General features: G+C 53.5%; 6 protein-coding genes across 6 annotated transcripts; 3 read left to right on the forward strand and 3 right to left on the reverse strand.

Annotated features, from left to right (window-relative positions):
* Window positions 1-1,673: 1,673 nt before the first annotated feature.
* JKF63_01274 (uncharacterized protein) lies at window positions 1,674-3,710 on the reverse strand (the record flags this gene model as incomplete). Its single annotated transcript, XM_067897322.1, has 1 exon — window positions 1,674-3,710. One exon carries the CDS (start codon window positions 3,708-3,710, stop codon window positions 1,674-1,676), a length of 2,037 nt encoding a protein of 678 aa, XP_067753479.1.
* A 6,193-nt stretch (window positions 3,711-9,903) lies between these two features.
* Window positions 9,904-10,821, forward strand: JKF63_01276 (uncharacterized protein; the record flags this gene model as incomplete). The annotated part of the gene is made up of 1 exon (XM_067897323.1): window positions 9,904-10,821. One exon carries the CDS (start codon window positions 9,904-9,906, stop codon window positions 10,819-10,821), a length of 918 nt encoding a protein of 305 aa, XP_067753480.1.
* A 944-nt stretch (window positions 10,822-11,765) lies between these two features.
* On the forward strand, window positions 11,766-12,683 carry JKF63_01277 (uncharacterized protein; the record flags this gene model as incomplete). Its single annotated transcript, XM_067897324.1, has 1 exon — window positions 11,766-12,683. The coding sequence occupies one exon, from the start codon at window positions 11,766-11,768 to the stop codon at window positions 12,681-12,683; it is 918 nt and encodes a 305-aa protein (XP_067753481.1).
* A 942-nt stretch (window positions 12,684-13,625) lies between these two features.
* Window positions 13,626-14,543, forward strand: JKF63_01278 (uncharacterized protein; the record flags this gene model as incomplete). The annotated part of the gene is made up of 1 exon (XM_067897325.1): window positions 13,626-14,543. The coding sequence occupies one exon, from the start codon at window positions 13,626-13,628 to the stop codon at window positions 14,541-14,543; it is 918 nt and encodes a 305-aa protein (XP_067753482.1).
* A 1,383-nt stretch (window positions 14,544-15,926) lies between these two features.
* Window positions 15,927-16,355, reverse strand: JKF63_01279 (uncharacterized protein; the record flags this gene model as incomplete). Its single annotated transcript, XM_067897326.1, has 1 exon — window positions 15,927-16,355. One exon carries the CDS (start codon window positions 16,353-16,355, stop codon window positions 15,927-15,929), a length of 429 nt encoding a protein of 142 aa, XP_067753483.1.
* A 4,336-nt stretch (window positions 16,356-20,691) lies between these two features.
* On the reverse strand, window positions 20,692-21,903 carry JKF63_01280 (uncharacterized protein; the record flags this gene model as incomplete). Its single annotated transcript, XM_067897327.1, has 1 exon — window positions 20,692-21,903. One exon carries the CDS (start codon window positions 21,901-21,903, stop codon window positions 20,692-20,694), a length of 1,212 nt encoding a protein of 403 aa, XP_067753484.1.
* Window positions 21,904-23,170: the final 1,267 nt, after the last annotated feature.

The raw sequence follows: 23,170 nt of genomic DNA on the forward strand, positions 1-23,170 counted from the left end.
AGTACAACCACAATGCGCCAGTAAAACACGGTTTAGCCTAAAGGGATGACACTGAGCAGAAAGGTAGAGCAGTATCGGCTCCCTTCACTTGCCGTTTCAAAACGTTTCGCTTGCGCGCCCTCAACGTGCTCATTTTACTTCGACCACGCCATGAGGAACAAAAGGCAGCGCACTACAAATCACCGCACTCGGTTAGAGGTAATACAACTCCACACGCTGGGCATTGACAGGACACGATGTCAGGCCGCTGGTTTTTCCTCGAGGCCAATGACAATAATAATAATAAAAATTGTGGCGGGAGACGCTCTCAAGCGAGACGTGGGGCAGGGGGGGGGGTGGTTCGCAGTTCTCACAGAATGACAAACAGCATGGTATTCTGCGCCCTGTGCCGCTACCGCCAGAAATCTGCTGCCGGAGCAGTCAAGAAAGAAGTGTGCTTTTTGGGGGACACGACGGGAACAACCTCTTGTCTCGTGGGGTGAACATTTCTGCTCTTCTATTGTTGCCGGCGGACGGATGTCGGCGATGAAACACTGGTCGTATCGTGCCTTTGGTAGATGCCAAGGTACACGTTCCCATAGGTAGCGATGATCGTGGTCAACGACACATGTGTCGACTTTTATGAGACCAAACACAATGTAACAGTATCATTGCACTGGTTAAGCTCACACTCTTATGGTCCAAGCTGTTGTTGAACGAGCAACACATGCTACAGGGGGGGGGGGAGGAGGGAGGGAGCGCCATCATGAATGTGCCACCCTACATGGCTATAGGCTGTACCCCAGCTTTTAAAAAAAAGATCCACGCGAAGCACCATAATGAAGAAACTCTGTAGAAACACACACGCACACACCTTTCCGTGCGTAGAGTGTCTTTGAGGACCAAGCGTTCTTCAAATACGCCAAAGCTGCAAGTCTTTGTTTGTTTCCGCTGAACTTGGCAAACACACAAAACAGCAATGCTTCGCCTTGTTGTCGCCATGACATCACTTTCATCATTTTCTCCGCTCACACTTTTACAAGTCCAGCGGGCGTTCCTGGCTTGGCAGCTGCATTGTAGTGCATGTTTTTTTTTTTTTGCGTGTGTGTACAGAATCACCTGTGTCTACATAGATGTGCACTACTGTGGACACGACTGTACCGGGGAAAAAAAAACACGAAAGATTTTTTTTAAACTTTGCCAATAAATCGCTACGTTTTCTTTGCCATTGTTGTCATTCCGTTGAACATGCTCGTCACCCTTACAGGGGGTCACAAATCATTGTCTCGTTCTCACGTTACTATTAGACCTCTTTATTGACCAGCGTGTATGAAGGTAAAATATTACCGATAAAAGAAATACACACACATATATATATATATATATATGCCAGGGTGATCTGCAAAAATAAAATATCGAGTATCGCAAGTCACAGAGCTTGCACCCCCCCACACACACACACAGGCTGAGGTGTGCACCGCCGTCAGGCGAGGTAGAATAGAGCGAGAAAACGAGAGTCATGGCAGCTGGCGAGCAAGGCCTAGGAAAAAACCCCATGAACGCGAAGAAGTGGGCACAGAAAGGTTTGACTTCATCGTGCCGGGAGTCCACGAACTGGAAAGGGGAGAGGGCCTGCTCAGGGTTTCTGGATACGGGGCACCTCGGCAAGGAACTTTTCGTCTCCAAGAAGTGGGTTATCCTGTGTGTGAGAGACGCTCCTCAAGTTTCAGACTGCGCATTTGAATGGTTGGCGGCGGCAGTGTCATCTCATCCGTGGAAGCCGCGTACTCGGCATCGATGTCAACTTCATCGCACTCCTGACCAGAATTCTCCCGGGAATCGACGCCCTCGGAAATCGGGGAGCCCGTTGCACCAGCACCGCGCTCTTCGGGTAACTGTGACGGAGCGCCACGCGGGACAGCGAGGATCGTGTTCTGATCCATCCCCGGAGTAAAATTTGTTGCCAGAGACTTGGCAAGTTCGGCGAAGGAGTTGCGAAAGAGAGAATCGTTTTCCTGCGCCCTCTCGTTGACGGAGCCAAAAAAGCTGTATTGCGAGCGGACTGAGCCCCGTCTCGAGCCCGAACCGGAGCGGTCCCCGTTACTGCCCTCCTCCATTTGTAATAAGTTGTCATCCTCCGCTTCGCTGATCCCGTCCCCGGACGGAATGGAGATGCCAGCTGTCATGTAGGCAGCAATCAATAGCGGATTGGCGGAGAAAAGGAACACAAGATGGTGGTTGAAGGGGAAGGAGTGCGGTCTTTCGATTGACCACGCGAAGAGAGGGGCGAAGATGAAGGGTACGACACAGCGGACCATGCACGCTGTCGATTGCTGAATGCCAAACATTATGCCAACCCTACCTCGCGGTGCTGTCAATGAGACAACCACCATTATAAGTCCAAAGCACCAGCACTCCACCGCCTTGCGCAGCATGCCAATCGCCATTGTATACCAGAACCTTCCATTCCCACCAAGGGATGTCGCAAACGGCATGACTACGGTCAGGAAGGCGTACGTGAGCTGCGAAACAATCCACAGTCGAGTCGGTCCCCCAGCATACTGAATCACCCGGGCAAAGACGATGTTCGCCAGGACTGCTGGAACACTGTTCACAAGGATGAGGTTAGCCATGCGCGATGGCGACAGCTCGAGACCGCCGTGCTCACAGTCTGCTACTGACCACAGCGGGAACGACTCTGCGAATATCATGTCAGAAATGGAGATCAGCATCGAGATGATGCAGACGTTCCGCAGCAACGGGTTGAGAAAAGCCTCCTTGAAACCAAAGGAGCTGTGCGGCGCAGAAGTCCTCGTTGCACAATCGGCTGCTATTGCTCTCTTCTTGTGCGCAGTGCTACTCACACCACTACAGTCGCTCGCGCATACAACTGTTACCTCGACAGCGTTGTCGTCGCACGGCAGACGTGGTTGCACAAACTTCAACACAGGGGCGAAAATTGCCACTATGGACGGCGGCAGAACGCAACACAGGGGGCGGGCATCCTTATTGCTTTCGCGCAAAAACAAAACACTGATGACTACCGCAAAGAGGTTGTACATGGCGGCTACCGTACTAGGGAGAAAAGCAGGGTGTCTGCCCACGAAGCCCGTCGGGGAGATGTGGAGGAAAGCCAGCGCTGAGCTGGAGGCGGGGTTGTAGAGCGAACCCCCGACGGTGGGACCGAGGAGGGTCCCGACGCCCCATGTCAGACTGACCAGAGCTAGGCCCTTTGCTCTGTTCGTTGTGTCCGTCAGGTCGTTGATCATCGTTTTGGCCGCAATCGAGCAGCCGGCCAAGAGGCCATGCACAAAACGCCAGAGGCACATAGCCCAGAGGCTCTCGCTGAGCCCGAAGAAAAACATGCAAATCGCGCAGCCCAGCACGCCGGCACTAATCGCGAGTTTGCGACCGACCATGTCGCTGAGCGTGCCCCATATCTTTCCACTAATAACTTGACCAAGCATGAAGAGACCGACAGGAAAACCGGAGGCATATCCAGCGCGCTCCACGTCCCAGCCCTTGATATAAGCGATAAAAGAAGGGACAAACGGGATCAACACAAACGAACAAATGCTCTCTGTGAGCAGAACAACGCAAAGAGTAGACAATTGATTCCATGGCAGCGGAGTTTCCTTGACACCCCGCTGGGCACTGGGGTTCCTCTCCGATAAAAGCGAGGATGCTTGCTCTGTGTTTTGAGTTCCATTGTCGACTGAGACCGATGCCATCTTTTTACTCTACTTTTGGATTGCAACAAGAGAAAGGGGAAATAGTGGAAGGGGCGATACAGGAAACGGTGACGCACACACACACATACACACACACACACGTCTGAGAACCCCAATGACGTGTCTGTTGGCAAAATCTTCGTGGGGATGTACCTTGGTAATGCAGGTGGGGAAACAAAATGGGGCAGTAATACAAGCAGACAGCGACAATGCCGCACTCGGAACTGTGCACAAGCTGATTGGCCTGTGATGTCCTCTCCCAAGGCAGTTTTCTCCGGTGCAGCCCGGATACTCCTTCCCTGCAAGGCGAGCCGCAGTGCCATGCAGCTGCGTGAGGCTGAGGAGGAAGAGGCCGAGAATCCCGGTATTGCTGGAGCGCTTGCGAGTGTAAGTGACAAACAGTTTCACTCGGCTGACACTCCTGTTGGTTTTTTTGTTGTTGTTCTCTGGCGATATTTTCTGACATCCTCGCTTTAGGCCTTCATGTACAACACAGAATGAGCGGGGGCGAGTGAAGGAACCCGCCGAGAAGTAAACAAACAAAGAGCAGTGCAAATACAGGGAGGAGAACACAAAGAAGGTGAGAATTCGTGATCATCACTCCACAGCCATTATAAGTGAAAAACAAATTCCAATCGATAGGAAGGGTTCTTTGCAGGTAGTCAATGTCTCCCTCAAAAATTGGGAGAAGGGCGGGGAGGGGGGGAGGGGGAAGAAGAAAGTGGAGGGCGCAGAACCAGAGAGCACAAACACAACTGGAAACTATCGCCCCAAAGGAGTTTATCACGACTTGGTGCGTCACGCAGGCGAAACAGCAAGCGTGAAAACGACATCCGCCACCTCAGAAGATCGCTGTGCCCTTCAACACCTATCATCGTTACCCCGTGGGCATGACAACAGGTACACTACACGTCGAGCCATAAATTCGCCTGCGTCCGTCGCAGCACTCCGGCTGCCCGCGGGTGGAAGACGCTCACCGGCCGACAGCCTGACCCCTCTCTCCTTTCTGTCACAAGGTGTACAGACTTCTTCAGTTTGCGGCCTGGTGCACGCGACAGGGGTAACTCCGGGTGCTCTCGTCACCGCACCAGCTCCGGTGCCGCCTTGCGCACCTGCGCGGCCGCATGTCGGAACCTCCCGCGTGTTACGCACGCGTGTGCGCTCTGGCATTCCTTCGTGGGCATGTCCACGCGTCTTTCCTTAGCTGGTCGAACCGGCTCGTCTGACCAATAGAGGCGCTGTCCCCCCATGTCGCGCACAATTGTGCCCAGATACGACTCACAGCGCGTGTGCAAGCCGCCCCCCCTCCGCATCTGCAGCCACAGACGTGGCACACCTCCCGGCGCCTGCCCAGCCGCACGGGTCTCTCGCCGCAGGGCCGCGTTTCTCCCACCCCGACCCGCACGCGCCCGACAGCAGCGTCGGCGTGCAGTCATTTGTCGGATCAAAAAGTCCGTTCGTGATGCGCTAGGCACACAACCAGCTGCCGTGATCGAGAATCACTCTGGCACAGCGTCGCCCCAGGCGTCTGCACTGTTGCCGCGTGTTCGCAGGGCTCTAACTTCTAGCTTCCTGATGGAATGTGGCCACGAGCCAAAAGATCACGATAAAGTCGCCAGCATGGTGATTGTCCTCGAAGGCCCAGGAAAAGGCCACAGGAACAGACCGTTTTAGCTCAGCCTGGTCCTCGGAGCAAATGTGCAATAACACCGCACCGGGCGCGCTTAGGGGGGTTCGGTGTCCGAGGGCGGTGATGTCAAGGAAAAGCGATAACGATGTTGGGTTAGATCAACGAGGCAAAAGTGGGACGGAGAAGAAGGTGAAAAGAGCAGGATGCTAACCTGGAGAGCACAGTGGAAGACGTGCCTGCAATGCGCATAGTACAACGAGGAAATGAAGAGGCAGACGCTTGAAGAGGATTCAAACAAACCTGCTCCTCCAATAAACGATACTGCGTGCACTTGTAATCGCTGTTGCTGCACAGGCGTCGGACGTACGCGTCCCCGGGAACGTGACAAAACCGATGAATATATATATATATATATATATATACGCTGTTTTTGTGGCTCTTTTTTTGTTTTATCTTGTGCCACGGTGCAATCCTGCATGTACCCATAAAAACTGAAAAAGACGCACGTGTAGTCCGCTTGCACGTACTCGAGCTCAGATAGACACGTCTCTGGTTTCTTTTCTTTTTCGAATCGATTGGATCGCCCTGTGAGCTTCTCATACGGTCCTCCCTTGCACTTCCCCGATACCCTTCAATGACACAATGGCGAGCGCTAGGACGCGAGATGCCCGTGATGCGGAGAAGGCTTTGCAGTATCGGGCGTGTAAAGAAGGAGGAAGGAGTGAAGCGCAGTGAGAGGGGGTGGCGGGGGGAAGAGAGAGACCGACGCCGAGTTCGTACTGAGCGAGGACAGCAGCTTTGAGCCATATAGAAAATGCATACTACACGCGTATATATAAATATATGCAAATAATTGTATATATATAACAGTAAGTGGAATGACGGAAAAATAGGAAGAGAAGCACAGCCATGTGGCTGTGCGCAGAAGACGAATACAGACTGGCCAACCAACCTGCACAAATCGACGTAGAGGAGGGAGGAATGATAAAAAAAAAATTAGCAGAGCCAATCTTTGCGCTCGCAGCACATGCCGCCGCCGTGCAGGGCCCCAAGGCCAACCTCGTTATCGGTGCCTACCGCGATGAACATGGCCACCCCTACCCGCTGCCCGTGGTCCGAAAGGCTGAGAAACTGCTTTTGGACATGAACCTCGACTATGAGTACCTGCCCATCACGGGTTTCCAGCCGTTTGTGGAAGCGGCAGTAAAGCTAGCCTATGGCAACACCGTCGACCCCGAGAACATCATTGCCGTGCAGACGCTGAGTGGTACTGGCGCCGTCTCCTCGGTGCGAGGCTGCTCACCCATGTATACGACCCTGAGAAGACGCCCATCTACCTCTCCGATCCTACGTGGCCCAACCACTATGCCATCCTAAAGGCTGCCGGTTGGAAGAGCATCCGCACGTACACGTACTACGACCCCAAGACGCTCAGCCTGAATTTCGAAGGCATGAAGAAGGACATTGAGGCCGCGCCAGAGGGCTCCGTGTTCGTTCTGCACCAGTGCGCGCACAACCCCACTGGCGTGGACATGTCACGCGAGCAGTGGAACGAAATCGCGTCGCTGATGCTGGCCAAGCAGCACCAGGTTTTCTTTGACTCTGCCTACCAGGGCTACGCGAGCGGCAGCCTCGACGAGGACGCGTACGCCGCGCGGTTGTTTGCCACAAAAGGTTTGCAGGTTATCCTGGCGCAGTCGTTCTCCAAGAACATGGGCCTCTACAACGAACGCACAGGTGCACTGTCGATTGTACTGCGCAACCCAGAGCGCGCAGTGGCAATCAAATCGCAACTGGAATTGCTCATTCGCTCCGATTACTCGACTCCACCGGCTCACGGTGCCCGCCTGGCCCACCTGATCATGACCAACAAGGAACTACGGATGCAGTGGGAGGCGGAGCTTGCGGCCATGTCTGAGCGCATCCGAAAGATGCGCCACATCGTGTACGATGAGCTGCTGCGTCTGAAGACGCCCGGGAGCTGGGAGCACATCGTCAACCAGATCGGCATGTTCTCCTTCCTTGGGCTGTCGAAGGAGCAGTGTCAGTACTGTCAGGACCATAACGTGTTCATCACGCTGACAGGCCGCGCCAACATGGCAGGTCTGACGCACGAGACGGCGCTGATGCTGGCTCAGACGATCAACGATGCTGTGCGGCAGGCATAACTCATCGGTGGCTGCAGAACGCGTGAGGAAAGTGCAACAGTGCCGCAGGAGAGCTACAAGAGGCGTATTTTCCGTAGCCATGTCCTTCTTTTACAAAAAGAAAAAAATGGAGGACACCTGCGAACATTGTCGCTCCTGTCGTGCAGGTCTACGTACTATTATATATATTTATATATATATATATATATATTGTACGCAGACTACGATGGATGTTGTGAGGGTTCGTGAAGCTGTCCAGACGGCGTGCGGTTCTGTGAAGACGCATGCGTACGCCCCCTCAACTACCGAGATAAAGAGATCGGCAAACGTCCCCGTTTGAAGCGGCACGCTTTTGAGAGGCCTATACCACCGATTTGATGATGCATGGTTCGCAAGATTAGACAACGTACAAGAAAAAAGTGCTGATGTGTGTATGTATGTATGTGTGTGTGGACGAGTCTGTGTCTGTGTGTGTCTTGTTCACAGGAAAGCGTGCCGCCACCTCACAGGGGAGAGTGAAGAAGAGAAAACGAGCAGCGCTCTGCGAAAAAAAAAACCCGAACCCATACAACCGTGTGTGTGGGGGGAGGGGTATGCTCGCTGATGTCGCGTGCACCTCACCAAAGCGAGGTTACCGGCAATTTGTTTTCCTGATTTCTTGTGCTTTTCTTTTCCTTGTTTTCTCCCCCTCTCCCCAAACGCGTTTAACACATCTGCGCTTGTGTGGGCATAATGTTTGCACCCACCACCAACAGTGGCCCTCTTGTCGGTTTTTTTTTTCTTATGCTTACTTTTTCGCGCCTTCCTAAAAAAAAAGGTACTCAGCAGCTCCTGTTTTCTTCCAGCCGCGTTCCCCTCCCCCTCTCCGTCAATCTGTCCGTCTGTCTGTTCATCGAACTACCACACCCATCTCTAGCCCCTTCTCAAAAAAAAAAAAACGCTGGTCAATGGGGGACTATAATTCACCTCCAGGAAACAGGATTTTTTTTATATTTGCACTTCACTGCCCTATTCCCTACGATATATATGTCTGCCTGTGAGTCCCTGTATTATACGTCACACTCGACGCACGTTGCAGAAATACCGACATGCGCAGCGAGTGAAACACGCTAACCCTCTCCCTCCCACCCAACCATACACGCACACACACACACACAGCTCGGAGGTACATGGCCTCCACACACAGTGGGTACAGGTGACCCTGATAACCCCTCACTGACGGCTGCTCCCCGTGACCCCAGAGTGCTAGAGAGAGTCAAAGGCAAGCAAAATATCAACATAAAAAGCGTGCCCGTGTCAACCCAGGAAGGAATGTGATAATGAGGACTCAGCCCACATACGCGACTCGCGTTTTCTCTCTCTGAACTCGCCTCCCACTTCCCGAATTAGGCGGTGTTGTGTACTCGGTAGCGAGGGTAACTATATTGTTTCACTTTTTGCGTTACTTATTGTCGTGCTGCGTACGTGTGTAGGCTTTTTGGAATGAGGGGGGAGGGGGCTTGGGTACGACGCCTCCTTGCCACATCAGGGCACGATACCTACAAAATGGTTTTCTCGTATTTTTTGGTCTCCGTTGAAAACGCTAATCTGCCCCTTGGGCATGTGCATGGATACGCTGCGCGTGTGTCTCTTTGTGCGTCGTACCTGGACTACTGCTGGATGTGGTGATCATGGTGGTCAGTTTTTGTTGTGTAATATGTGCCGTTTTTGATCTCAAATCGATGTCCCCTCCGTCTTTTCCTGCGTTTTGTATTTTCGCCTCCCTCTCGTTTTCCCCTTGTGTTGTTTTACGGTACTTTTCACAGCAGTCTCGGACGCAACAATATATATATATAGATATATATATATATATATGGGTCGACTCCGGTATTGTGGACACCGGGGGGAGATGGATTGGCAACCGAACTCAAATTAGTATTCAAGGCGCACCATTATCTCAAACGAGGTACTGTCGGTGCTGGGGGAAGGGGGGGGGGGGGCACATCGAGTGTAGATTCCAAATAAAACGGTGATCAATACAGGAAGCATCTGCAGTAGCGGTGGAAATATATATATATGTATACTAATCAACGGCTGCTGGAACCGTCACGTCGCATTTTTTCCCTCCACCCCCCCCCAAGGTGTGAATCCTGCGCATTTCATTGCTTTCGCACCTCTGTGGTGTAAGTTCTTCGAAGTTGGCACGCACACATACCAACTCTCCGCCTCCTCCTCCCGTCCACCCCCCCCCCTCCAAAAAAAAAACTTTAACGCACCGCATATTTATTACATCTACACCACTGCTCCCCCTCATCCCCTATCCGCAAGGCAAAGATGCCCACGCAAACAGCAACGGCTACGGAGCGCTGGCACCAACTCAAGAGGTAGTGTACTGACAATGTTAAAGAAGCTCTAAGCACTCACCCACACACTCCAGATGCCGTTCGTCAAGGTCGTGAAGAACAAGGCGTACTTCAAGCGCTTCCAGGTGAAGTACCGCCGTCGCCGCGAGGGCAAGACGGACTACCATGCGCGCCGCCAGATGGTGCTGCAGGACAAGACGAAGTTTGGCTCGCCCAAGTACCGTCTTGTTGTGCGCATCACGAACAAGGACATCATTGCGCAGATTGTGCAGGCAAAGATCGTCGGCGACGAGGTGCTGATGGCTGCGTACGCGCACGAGCTGCCTGCGTTCGGGATTGAGCACGGCCTGACAAACTACGCCGCTGCGTACGCGACGGGTCTGCTGCTTGCGCGCCGCACGCTGGCGAAGCTGGGCATCGCGGACGACTTCCAGGGGGCGAAGGAGGCGGACGGCTCTTACTCTGCTGTGCGCACGAAGAAGGATGACCAGGGTGACGACGAGGAGCGCTACCCGTTCAAGGCGATCCTGGACGTTGGTCTTGCACGCACGACGACCGGTGCTCGCGTGTTCGGCGTGCTGAAGGGCGCCGTGGACGGTGGCATCTCCGTGCCGCACCGCCCGAACCGCTTCCCTGGCTACAACAAGGAGAAGAGCTCGCTGGACGCGAAGGTTCACCGCGACCGCATCTTCGGCAAGCACGTTGCAGCGTACCTGAAGGAGGTGAAGGAGGAGGCGAGCTCGAACCCCGACGAGAAGTGCGTGCAGTTCTCGAAGTACATGGCTGCTAAGATTGCGCCGGAGAGCATTGAGGGTATGTACAAGAAGGCGCACGCGGCGATTCGCGCGGACCCGACGAAGTCGCTGCCGAAGAAGGCCAAGAAGGAGGGCGTTGTGCACAAGAAGTACAAGACGCAGAAGATGAGCGGTGCGGAGAAGAAGGCTGCCGCGAAGGCGAAGGTTGCGGCCATCCGCGAGCGCCTCTGCAAGTAAACCGGCTGCGTGGTGCGAGGGGGGTTTCACCTCGCTTCAGCCTCTTTTCGTCTGGTTCTCGGCTGGTGTTCTCTTGAAATTTTTCATTTGTCTTACTGGATAAGCTACTAATCAGACTTGCTAAGAGTGTGCATGCACCCGCGTGGGCAATGCCGCACCAGCGGAGCAACAGGAAAAGGATGAACCAGAAAACAGGCCAGCTCAGTGCAGAGCTGTGGGCTAAAGGGGGGTTGCAGTGCTGGTTCGATGTGTGGAGTGGAGTTTGACATGCAATTATGACGCAAAAAGTCCGTGACGAAGAGGAAAGGGCGTACCATGGAGAACATTGGCTCTCTGCAAATGTGTGTGCCATATTGCACGTTTGCATGACGGTGCTAATGTTTGCGTGTGTGTGTGCGCGCACGTAGAGGCCCCACGCGTTTTTTTTGGATGGATCGGTTGCCTTTGCTCATTGCTTGTTTGTGCCACTTTCATCACCCCTATGATCCCGTCCCACTCATCACCACCTTCTGGGTTTTCCCCGATCCTCCGCGGCTGCTGGTAGAGGAATCGGTAGCACCGCACGTTCGCGGCGTCTGTTTTGTTGTTGCTGCCCTTTTCACGCATTTTCTTTCTTCGCGGCCTTGGCACCGCAGCGCCCCTCGTTTCTTTTCCCTGCGTTCTCTCGTCAAGCACGCGGGTGGCGATATGGGGAGGAGGGGGCAAGCTGTACACCCAAACGCGCAGAGGACCAGTTCTTTGTGGCGACCTCCTCTTGTTCCCTCCTCCCATCCCCATGTGTGTGTGTGTGTCTCCTGCTGCTTTCTTCACTTTCTGCTGTCCCTCCACTTCTTTTTGTTTTTCTCCCGGAACGGATTCCCGCACTGATGCGCATGTATTCACCAAAACGCACGGCACGCTCCGCATTGTTAAAGAAGCTCTAAGCACTCACCCACACACTCCAGATGCCGTTCGTCAAGGTCGTGAAGAACAAGGCGTACTTCAAGCGCTTCCAGGTGAAGTACCGCCGTCGCCGCGAGGGCAAGACGGACTACCATGCGCGCCGCCAGATGGTGCTGCAGGACAAGACGAAGTTTGGCTCGCCCAAGTACCGTCTTGTTGTGCGCATCACGAACAAGGACATCATTGCGCAGATTGTGCAGGCAAAGATCGTCGGCGACGAGGTGCTGATGGCTGCGTACGCGCACGAGCTGCCTGCGTTCGGGATTGAGCACGGCCTGACAAACTACGCCGCTGCGTACGCGACGGGTCTGCTGCTTGCGCGCCGCACGCTGGCGAAGCTGGGCATCGCGGACGACTTCCAGGGGGCGAAGGAGGCGGACGGCTCTTACTCTGCTGTGCGCACGAAGAAGGATGACCAGGGTGACGACGAGGAGCGCTACCCGTTCAAGGCGATCCTGGACGTTGGTCTTGCACGCACGACGACCGGTGCTCGCGTGTTCGGCGTGCTGAAGGGCGCCGTGGACGGTGGCATCTCCGTGCCGCACCGCCCGAACCGCTTCCCTGGCTACAACAAGGAGAAGAGCTCGCTGGACGCGAAGGTTCACCGCGACCGCATCTTCGGCAAGCACGTTGCAGCGTACCTGAAGGAGGTGAAGGAGGAGGCGAGCTCGAACCCCGACGAGAAGTGCGTGCAGTTCTCGAAGTACATGGCTGCTAAGATTGCGCCGGAGAGCATTGAGGGTATGTACAAGAAGGCGCACGCGGCGATTCGCGCGGACCCGACGAAGTCGCTGCCGAAGAAGGCCAAGAAGGAGGGCGTTGTGCACAAGAAGTACAAGACGCAGAAGATGAGCGGTGCGGAGAAGAAGGCTGCCGCGAAGGCGAAGGTTGCGGCCATCCGCGAGCGCCTCTGCAAGTAAACCGGCTGCGTGGTGCGAGGGGGGTTTCACCTCGCTTCAGCCTCTTTTCGTCTGGTTCTCGGCTGGTGTTCTCTTGAAATTTTTCATTTGTCTTACTGGATAAGCTACTAATCAGACTTGCTAAGAGTGTGCATGCACCCGCGTGGGCAATGCCGCACCAGCGGAGCAACAGGAAAAGGATGAACCAGAAAACAGGCCAGCTCAGTGCAGAGCTGTGGGCTAAAGGGGGTTGCAGTGCTGGTTCGATGTGTGGAGTGGAGTTTGACATGCAATTATGACGCAAAAGTCCGTGACGAAGAGGAAAGGGCGTACCATGGAGAACATTGGCTCTCTGCAAATGTGTGTGCCATATTGCACGTTTGCATGACGGTGCTAATGTTTGCGTGTGTGTGTGCGCGCACGTAGAGGCCCCACGCGTTTTTTTTGGATGGATCGGTTGCCTTTGCTCATTGCTTGTTTGTGCCACTTTCATCACCCCTATGATCCCGTCCCACTCATCACCACCTTCTGGGTTTTCCCCGATCCTCCGCGGCTGCTGGTAGAGGAATCGGTAGCACCGCACGTTCGCGGCGTCTGTTTTGTTGTTGCTGCCCTTTTCACGCATTTTCTTTCTTCGCGGCCTTGGCACCGCAGCGCCCCTCGTTTCTTTTCCCTGCGTTCTCTCGTCAAGCACGCGGGTGGCGATATGGGGAGGAGGGGGCAAGCTGTACACCCAAACGCGCAGAGGACCAGTTCTTTGTGGCGACCTCCTCTTGTTCCCTCCTCCCATCCCCATGTGTGTGTGTGTGTCTCCTGCTGCTTTCTTCACTTTCTGCTGTCCCTCCACTTCTTTTTGTTTTTCTCCCGGAACGGATTCCCGCACTGATGCGCATGTATTCACCAAAACGCACGGCACGCTCCGCATTGTTAAAGAAGCTCTAAGCACTCACCCACACACTCCAGATGCCGTTCGTCAAGGTCGTGAAGAACAAGGCGTACTTCAAGCGCTTCCAGGTGAAGTACCGCCGTCGCCGCGAGGGCAAGACGGACTACCATGCGCGCCGCCAGATGGTGCTGCAGGACAAGACGAAGTTTGGCTCGCCCAAGTACCGTCTTGTTGTGCGCATCACGAACAAGGACATCATTGCGCAGATTGTGCAGGCAAAGATCGTCGGCGACGAGGTGCTGATGGCTGCGTACGCGCACGAGCTGCCTGCGTTCGGGATTGAGCACGGCCTGACAAACTACGCCGCTGCGTACGCGACGGGTCTGCTGCTTGCGCGCCGCACGCTGGCGAAGCTGGGCATCGCGGACGACTTCCAGGGGGCGAAGGAGGCGGACGGCTCTTACTCTGCTGTGCGCACGAAGAAGGATGACCAGGGTGACGACGAGGAGCGCTACCCGTTCAAGGCGATCCTGGACGTTGGTCTTGCACGCACGACGACCGGTGCTCGCGTGTTCGGCGTGCTGAAGGGCGCCGTGGACGGTGGCATCTCCGTGCCGCACCGCCCGAACCGCTTCCCTGGCTACAACAAGGAGAAGAGCTCGCTGGACGCGAAGGTTCACCGCGACCGCATCTTCGGCAAGCACGTTGCAGCGTACCTGAAGGAGGTGAAGGAGGAGGCGAGCTCGAACCCCGACGAGAAGTGCGTGCAGTTCTCGAAGTACATGGCTGCTAAGATTGCGCCGGAGAGCATTGAGGGTATGTACAAGAAGGCGCACGCGGCGATTCGCGCGGACCCGACGAAGTCGCTGCCGAAGAAGGCCAAGAAGGAGGGCGTTGTGCACAAGAAGTACAAGACGCAGAAGATGAGCGGTGCGGAGAAGAAGGCTGCCGCGAAGGCGAAGGTTGCGGCCATCCGCGAGCGCCTCTGCAAGTAAACCGGCTGCGTGGTGCGAGGGGGGTTTCACCTCGCTTCAGCCTCTTTTCGTCTGGTTCTCGGCTGGTGTTCTCTTGAAATTTTTCATTTGTCTTACTGGATAAGCTACTAATCAGACTTGCTAAGAGTGTGCATGCACCCGCGTGGGCAATGCCGCACCAGCGGAGCAACAGGAAAAGGATGAACCAGAAAACAGGCCAGCTCAGTGCAGAGCTGTGGGCTAAAGGGGGTTGCAGTGCTGGTTCGATGTGTGGAGTGGAGTTTGACATGCAATTATGACGCAAAAGTCCGTGACGAAGAGGAAAGGGCGTACCATGGAGAACATTGGCTCTCTGCAAATGTGTGTGCCATATTGCACGTTTGCATGACGGTGCTAATGTTTGCGTGTGTGTGTGCGCGCACGTAGAGGCCCCACGCGTTTTTTTTGGATGGATCGGTTGCCTTTGCTCATTGCTTGTTTGTGCCACTTTCATCACCCCTATGATCCCGTCCCACTCATCACCACCTTCTGGGTTTTCCCCGATCCTCCGCGGCTGCTGGTAGAGGAATCGGTAGCACCGCACGTTCGCGGCGTCTGTTTTGTTGTTGCTGCCCTTTTCACGCATTTTCTTTCTTCGCGGCCTTGGCACCGCAGCGCCCCTCGTTTCTTTTCCCTGCGTTCTCTCGTCAAGCACGCGGGTGGCGATATGGGGAGGAGGGGGCAAGCTGTACACCCAAACGCGCAGAGGACCAGTTCTTTGTGGCGACCTCCTCTTGTTCCCTCCTCCCATCCCCATGTGTGTGTGTGTGTCTCCTGCTGCTTTCTTCACTTTCTGCTGTCCCTCCACTTCTTTTTGTTTTTCTCCCGGAACGGATTCCCGCACTGATGCGCATGTATTCACCAAAACGCACGGCACGCTCCGCATTGAGGGGGAGGGGGAGGAATGGGAAGGGGGAGGGTGGGAGGTACAATGAGAAATCAAATGTCGAAGGACGAGGATACAACACAAAAAAAATAGAAAAAACGCGGAGAGAAGCAGACAGGCAAAAGGAGGGGTTGGGGGAGGGGGGGGAGGCAACTGCAGTGCTATCCCTGATGGGCTGGAAAAGCAACAACAACATAAACAGAGGCACCAAACACGACCACAATAAATAAATAAATATATATATATTTATACAACTGAAGAATAGCAAGTACGTCCAAACATGTAAATGAATCCCATTCACGTGTGTGTGTGTGTACATATGTATATATATTTGCCTATGATCTGCGTTTGAGTCTATCGAAGATAACCTCTCATTGCCTTTTTTCCCCCACCCCACCCCGCGGCAGGTATTCGTGGCGGGCTACAGCTGGAACCCCTGACGAGCACGGGTAGGGGAAAAAAGGAGAGTTACCGCCCTTTCACGCCGGCTCATGCTCTGCCGCGCGGAGCTTGAGTTCACGAGCGCGTTCCTTCAGGCGACGTCGTTTGGGCACAATCCAATACAGCACACCGATATCGGCGCACAGAGCCACAAAGGAAAGGATTGAGAGAACAAGGATCCCAAGTAGCCACAGATTGTTCGGCGTTTCCACTGGCTCGGGCGTCGAGGGCACCGAGGGCACCGAGACGGGAAGGGGTGGCGCAGTGCTGTGCACCGCACGACTGTCGTCGAGCAGGGGAAGTTCTTGCGTAAACGTTCCGGCATGTGTAACCCATGGACTCAAGTCCACCACTCCACACAGGAGTGACGAAGTGTTATCGCCAGTGGCCAAAAAGTGTGAGAGGAGCGGGCGGAACCCATCGGAGCTGTCAGAGAGCGGAGAAATCATAGAGAAAAAGTGCTTCATGAAAAAACGATCGGCACAGGCGACGTCAGCGCAGTCTGACACGAAGTCAGTGAAGGCCGTCGCGTTACACAGGGGAGTGCTCATATTGAGAAAAGACATCGCCCGCAGACAGAGAAAAATCAAAAGAACAGCAAACAAAAATTAATCGTTACGCGTAACGACGCCAACGTTCTCGAATGTCAGCAAGCAGAACGTCGCGTGAAAGGCGCTCTCTTTCTCTGCGATTCACACACACACACACCCTCCGCAGGAGTATCTGAGGAACGGCGAAAACCGGTAAACTGCGGGAGCACAAGAGATCTCTCGTTTCTGTGTGTGATGTCCCCCTCGCGCGTATTGCCTCCAGAACCACAACAACAAAATACCGCTTGCTACCTCCACACACACTGTATATATATATATATATATGTAGATATGTATGTACGTGATATAATCTGGTGGTGGTAATCGAAAGAAAAGCCACTAGTGTCGGTCCAGAAGGCCCGATTCGATGATGAGCACTATCTTGTGAGCGTTTTGTTGTCTCGGTGCGAAAAAAATCTTTGCGGCGCGTATATGTATGCGTACATGAAATGAAGAGACCGTGTACGCGTGAGATAGAGGAAGTGAGGAAGGGGAGGGGAGAGGAGGGGGGGGGGGGGCAATGGTGGGCGTAGATTCGGATTGGTGGCTAACAGGGGATGAGATTTGCCGGAGCCTTCCGTGACATGGGGGTTAGACGCTACGGTGTATCAGCCGTGCGGCTGCGCCAGGTAGACTTCCCGGAGGTACTTTGAGCGCTTCAACTCTGTTCTCTTTTCTGCCGTGTAGGGTCACCTCCTTGCTCATACACGGGGTGATGTAGAACCTGAAATATTGAAGAGTGAATGTCCAGGCGAATGCCCATCGATATTCCAGACAAAGAGAGGGTGGTGTCACGTTGGAGGTCGTTTCCCGTCCTCCTCCCAGCACCTCGGTGGGATTCTACTAGTAGTTCTCTACTCATTCATAAACCGTGCCTATTCAACGGCAAAGGCTCGCCATTATGAGCGAGGCGTACTCGGTTGGTCGGCAAGTATTTTGGGGAAGTGCAGGACGCATAGAGGGCCATTTTCTTTGTGCCTTTTTTTGCTGATGGTGGTCTTTGTCGTCCGCCAAAAAAAAATCCGGAATCGTGTTTACCTAAAAGAGGCAGCAGTAGCACACACACACACAAAAACAAAGATGTATGCATATACATATACATATATGCAGCTTCTGAACAACAAATAAACGGAAGGGGGAAAGGGAGAGAAGCAAAGATGATGCTAGAAGCAAACAGCGTTTGTTTTCATCAATACATATTAAAGGGGCGGGGGCACGCAAGGAAAAAAAAAACGGGGAGAGAGACACAAGCAGTCCGGCAAGACTCGAGTACGTGGATGAATGCGGGTACACTGACACACATAATCATGCAGGCTCAAGAATACGCCAGTAGGCCATTTTCGCACACACAACACGGACGTCATGAGTGCTCGCTGTGCACAACATGAAAAAAAAGATGCGATGCGCTCCGTTCGGGTACTTCAGGAGGAGTACCATTGGAGCCATGGTGGAAAAAAAGGAGATGAGGAACGCCAATCGAGGAGGAAAAGTTATCCGCAAAAGGCAACGGGGAAGAAGAAAGAAGTACAGAAACGCCTGGGGTTCTCCTCGATTCACTTTTTTTTCTCCCCCTCAGCCACGCATACGCCACGGGTACGGAAACATTCTCCACTCCTCCTAATGAGTGTGTGTGTTCGTGTGTGTGTGTGAGTTAAGCGAGGGCCGTTTTCCAGTGCATTTTTGTTTTTCTGTATTTACTCAACCCCTTTCTTTTCTAGACTCTTTGTCCTTTCCTCGTCGCTACGCGCACACATTTTGTCTTCTTCCTGGCGAAGCCCCGGAGCTCTGGATCAATGGGTGAAGAAAAAAATACAAATTTCCCGTCAGGTGAGAGTCGCCACGAAAAGTGTACACCACAAAACCACAAAAGAGGTTCAGCGACACTGCAACAACAAACACGAATAACACCTGCAGGGCCAGTATCTCTTTCTAAAGAGAGACATATACACGGTGGGACTTTGTTCACGTGCACCGGGTACGGCCTCTTATTCTTTCCTGAATATTTTGCCTGGACAACAACACTCCCTTTTTCTTGTGTTGCAGCCTCCCCCCCCCCCCTCCTGGAGATGTATATACATATATATCCTCGAATAGTAGATGAGGGAAAACGGGAAAAAAAACCGTCTGGGAAGAAGAAGGCGTAGACATCCGCACACACAAAAAAACAAGGTGGTCTACGGGGCAGGGAAAGTCAAAGAGGGCACAAACGAGCACCAAAAAAACTCCCTTGTTGTTCCTTCACTCATATGTTTTTTTTTTATCCGGAGGGGGAAGGGGATGGCGCTGCTCCTCATTGATCAACTCTCCATGGACCGTCCAGAGTACCCTGCTGGTCTTCCCTTTCTTCTCCAACACGTGGCGGCCTCTATGTCGCCGTGGAACAGAGGGTGAGGTGCGTGAGATTGGCTGCACTGCTTATTATGGACCAATGACCTTTTTTTTGCTCTTCTGTAGCGACAGGCTTTGCCTTTCGCCTCCACCGGGCGTCACCAGGCAGAGGGCCGTTTTGGTTTGATACGGGAATTCGACCATTGAAGAAGAGCTCAGAGCGGTTGCCCGATAACACCAAGGGGGAGGGGGGGGGGGGAGGGACAGCGAGGCGATAGAATTACACGCACACACCAGGACCTGCGAACACACAAACAGCGGATGATGATGAACACCAAAGCAGTTCCCTGGCCATCAAAGAAATTCCAAATCAGCGGCACGAGTGCACAAACTGTACGCTGATGAATGCACGTTGTCGGGGACGCACAGAAAACAGAGAGAGACGCACTGACGACTAAAGATTATATACATGACACACACACACACACACACACACCTATAAACGTGTACACATATGTGCATACACAAAAGAACGAAGCGTAAATATATGTAGTGAACGTAAGTCGTGTTCACCACTATGCTAGGCAATGCAGCTGAGCTGCGTGTGGGGAGATGTGTGTGTGTGTGTGGGGGGGGGGGGGGGAGGGCAATGGAGCTGCAGAGCACCGCATTCCTGAAACAAAGAGGACGAAACGAGGAATGAGGTGCACAATGTCAAGATGCAGCGCAGTTGAAAAGATGGGCGCGTACTTGCCGCTTATAGCAAGCACACACATTGATGAATTCAATGAGTCACCACGTAAGACAAACGAGGAAAGGGGGGATGTGCTCCATGCTCGAAGGAGATCGCAGGTGAGCAAAAAGAAGCCTCGCCATAGAAAAACAAAAAAAAAAACACCACCACCACCACCCTATGCGCCTAGTCCATGAAAATACCAGTCATGGCAGTGATAATAATAATAATAATAAAAATAAATATTATTGTACGTGTACACACATATATATATATATATATTATGAATAACGCAGCGCAGGCGAGAGAGAAAAAAGAGCACGGAGCGACGGGTACGCCAGGTCATACGCGTGAGTCCGAGGAGGAGCTGGTTCGAGAATAACAACAACAAAAAGAATATACCAAAGACCTGAGCAACTAAACACATACACATTACATAATAATAATAATAATAAAATTAGAGCAAATGCGGAGGCCACGCCGTCATCCAGGAGAATAACTCCAGAGAGTAGCATAAAGAACACGGGGGGGGGGGGAATACACACAAAATGAGGAGCAACATTGGCATACGCAAGAATGAAATAGAGAAGAAAAAAAACGGCCATTAGTGCGTTACGACACACACACACACACGTTGCCAGTCACACAAAAGAATATCAGATGAATACACGAAATGGGCGCGAGGCATGATGTCGCATCGGGAAAGCCCAGGCGGTAGTGATGAGCAGCCTCATACCGAGATCCCTGGTATGAGCAGCAGGGGCTATACACTACCTCGCGCTCATAATAACAAAGAGGGGCAGGCAGGGGGAGGGGGAAGGGGGAGGGAGGGGAGGGAGGGAGGGGGGGGTCTGCAATAAGACGATACGAAATAAGCGCAAACAGTCGCAGGATCGTGAACGCAGAGAGAGAGAGAGACAAGAAAGCGCGTCCCATGTCTGTCCTCCTCCGTTTCTGCGAATATACGTGTACATATACGTACTCACCTTGAGGTATGCGACGATGTTTGTGTGTGCGTGTCTATACCTGTTTTTTTTTCTCTACATCCTTGTGCACGTGCGCGTAGGACTAGCGGGGTTGCAATACCAGGGGCAATGCGTGCACCAAAGAACTGTGCTTGCGGTCACTATGGCCAGTGTTTCGCCTGGCCATCTAGGAGAACTCCACTCCGTGGAGTTCCTCATCTTCGCTGTCCGTGGCAAGGCTGTCACCCTCTGTTGTCAGTATCGTTTCTTCCCTTGAAAAGATGGTGGGCGCCACCTGGATTAAATCCTCGGGAGTTACTGGCGGCATAGATGTCATCAGGATCCCAGGGCCCTGATGCAAGCTCCTCGGCGCTGAAGTGTGCTCCGCGGACATGTTGTTCACGTCACGGTACTTCGAGGCGGTGCCATTGCCCAACACGTTCGCGTATCTAGCACCTTGGCGCTCACGCAGCACCATCGGTGCAATGGGCGGCTCCTCCTTCGGAGGTATCATGGACACGCAGCAGTAGGTGAAAATAGTGAGCAGCACAACTAGGATGAAAACGGCCACGACGAGAAAAATCACCCACCAATGCTCTTGTGCCCACGTCAACTCCTTGTATCCCTTGACAAAGACGGGTTGATTGAATTTAGTAGAAACAGGAAGGAAGCCTAGGAAACTCTGCGACTCACAGTAGATCGCGAACCTGGATGCGGTGACGTAGGTATCAGCCGCCGACACCGTCGCATCCACGTTTACGTGTTTGCCGCTGGTGCTTGTTGACCCGGTCACCGCCATGAAGTAGTAGCCGCGAGGATTCGGACTGGTGGTGTCCCACGCGACTGGATAGCCAGTTGGCGCGTTGCCAGCGGTAGAGAGATCCGGATAAAGGGAGAAGTACTGTGAGACACCGGGTTGCCCGCCCAGCAAAGCGTTATCGACTACGGTTAACAAACCGTATCGAAAGGTGAACACGCACTGGCCGGAGTTGGGGAAAATGGTTTCAGTACGCTGAAGCCGAGTACACCTATTCACATAAGCGCCGACCGGCTCGGCGCTGGACCCCGTGTAGGTGAAGTAGCCCGCGCCCCCTAGCTCCTCGGCGGCTTGAGATGCAAATCTATCATCCCGGGCCGGTATCTCAGCCGAAAAAATGTTCATGCCGTTCTGCATGCAGAATCCATTCGCGGCAGTTCGGGAGGTCGCGTACGGAGCTACCTCCTGAGGTGTGTAGAGGACATACGCTGGGGTGTTGTAGTTAACTGTGAACCACATCGGCGGAGTCTGCCCTTCAGCGATCGCTGCGAGCTGTAGAGCAAGAAAAACCAAAAGACCTATCCATCCGAAATGTCTTTGCACGACCCCCATCGTGGACATGGGCAGGACTCCCGTATCCATCGTCTTGCGCAGGGAGAGGGGGTGGTGGTCGCGTGAAGCGGTGTGAGGCTGAGCTTCTTCCACGGCAGTCCTTCAAGATAACGGTGTCGACAATGTACAGAAAAGAGACAAGGCGAGCGTTCAGGAAACAAAGGGGAATAAACACAACGAGAAGTGGTCTCGCTACGTTTGCCCCGCTTCGTGCCACGCAGTGATAATGGATACCAGAAAAAAAAAACAAATGAGCTGGAAAAGCATATCGAATACATCGTCCACCGAATAGACCGAATTAGAGAGAGAGGAGGTGATTTGAGAGCGAGAGAGAGGGACACGGGAGACATTTGACAACCGAGCAAGAAATTGAAGTGGACGCTCATGGCGAAGAGAGAGAGGCTCCTTGTCAGGGGTGAACCGTGAAAAAGTATCCATTCCTCCCTGTGCAACCCTGAAAAGTCATGCTTTTTTTGTTGGGGGGACGGGGGCAATAATGCTCTTACGTCATTCGCGCCGAGGGCGAGGGAAGCGAGCTCGTGGGAGTTTGCCGATGACAGTGACGGACCGTTTTGGGAGAGAGAAAAAAAGACGGCAATGTACGAGCGCAATGGAGTCCGATAAAAAAAAAGCCGCCGGAGAGAGTACGTTAAGCGGTAGTGCACGCATTCAAAACACAAAAACTCGACGACCCTACTAAAAACGTGATGCACCTTTCGACTGTTCGCCCCCTCCCTCCTCCTCCCAACATGGCCGTTTTGCCACGGCGCATGAGCTGGGCACCTCGCACTTCACCCCCCCCCAGGCCTGTGGCTGACCCGCCCAGTAAACAGGCTCAAAGAGGCATTTACTGCACCGTCCTGCACGTACTCACCCCTTTCCCTTCCCCCCCCCCCGCCAAGGGGAGGGGGGACCCTTGGCCTTGTGTACTTGACCCGCCGTGGCCTAACAAGCACTTCCACTACGACGGTCGTCACGCGGCGCCAACCATGAGCATGGTTTGAGTTCTCCCTCCCCCTCTCTCTCGGCCTACCCCCCTCCCCTCCCTCCAGGCAGGAGAAAGCCAGGGTAGTGTACGATACATTGCGGTCGTCCTCACACCTCGCCTATCGTAGGGAGCGCACCGGTGCGTTCATCGCCGTCCGTTAACCCGACGCCTAGAATTCTCTACATTGGAATAGGCGAGATACCACCACCGCCATCACCTGTTGTTGCCGATACCTCCCCCCCCTCCCCCACACACACACACAAAAAAAAAAAAAACACCACAAACATCTTCCACTATTCCGATTGTTCT

Source organism: Porcisia hertigi, chromosome 35 (assembly GCF_017918235.1).
Source record: "Porcisia hertigi strain C119 chromosome 35, whole genome shotgun sequence".
NCBI lineage: Eukaryota > Euglenozoa > Kinetoplastea > Trypanosomatida > Trypanosomatidae > Porcisia > Porcisia hertigi.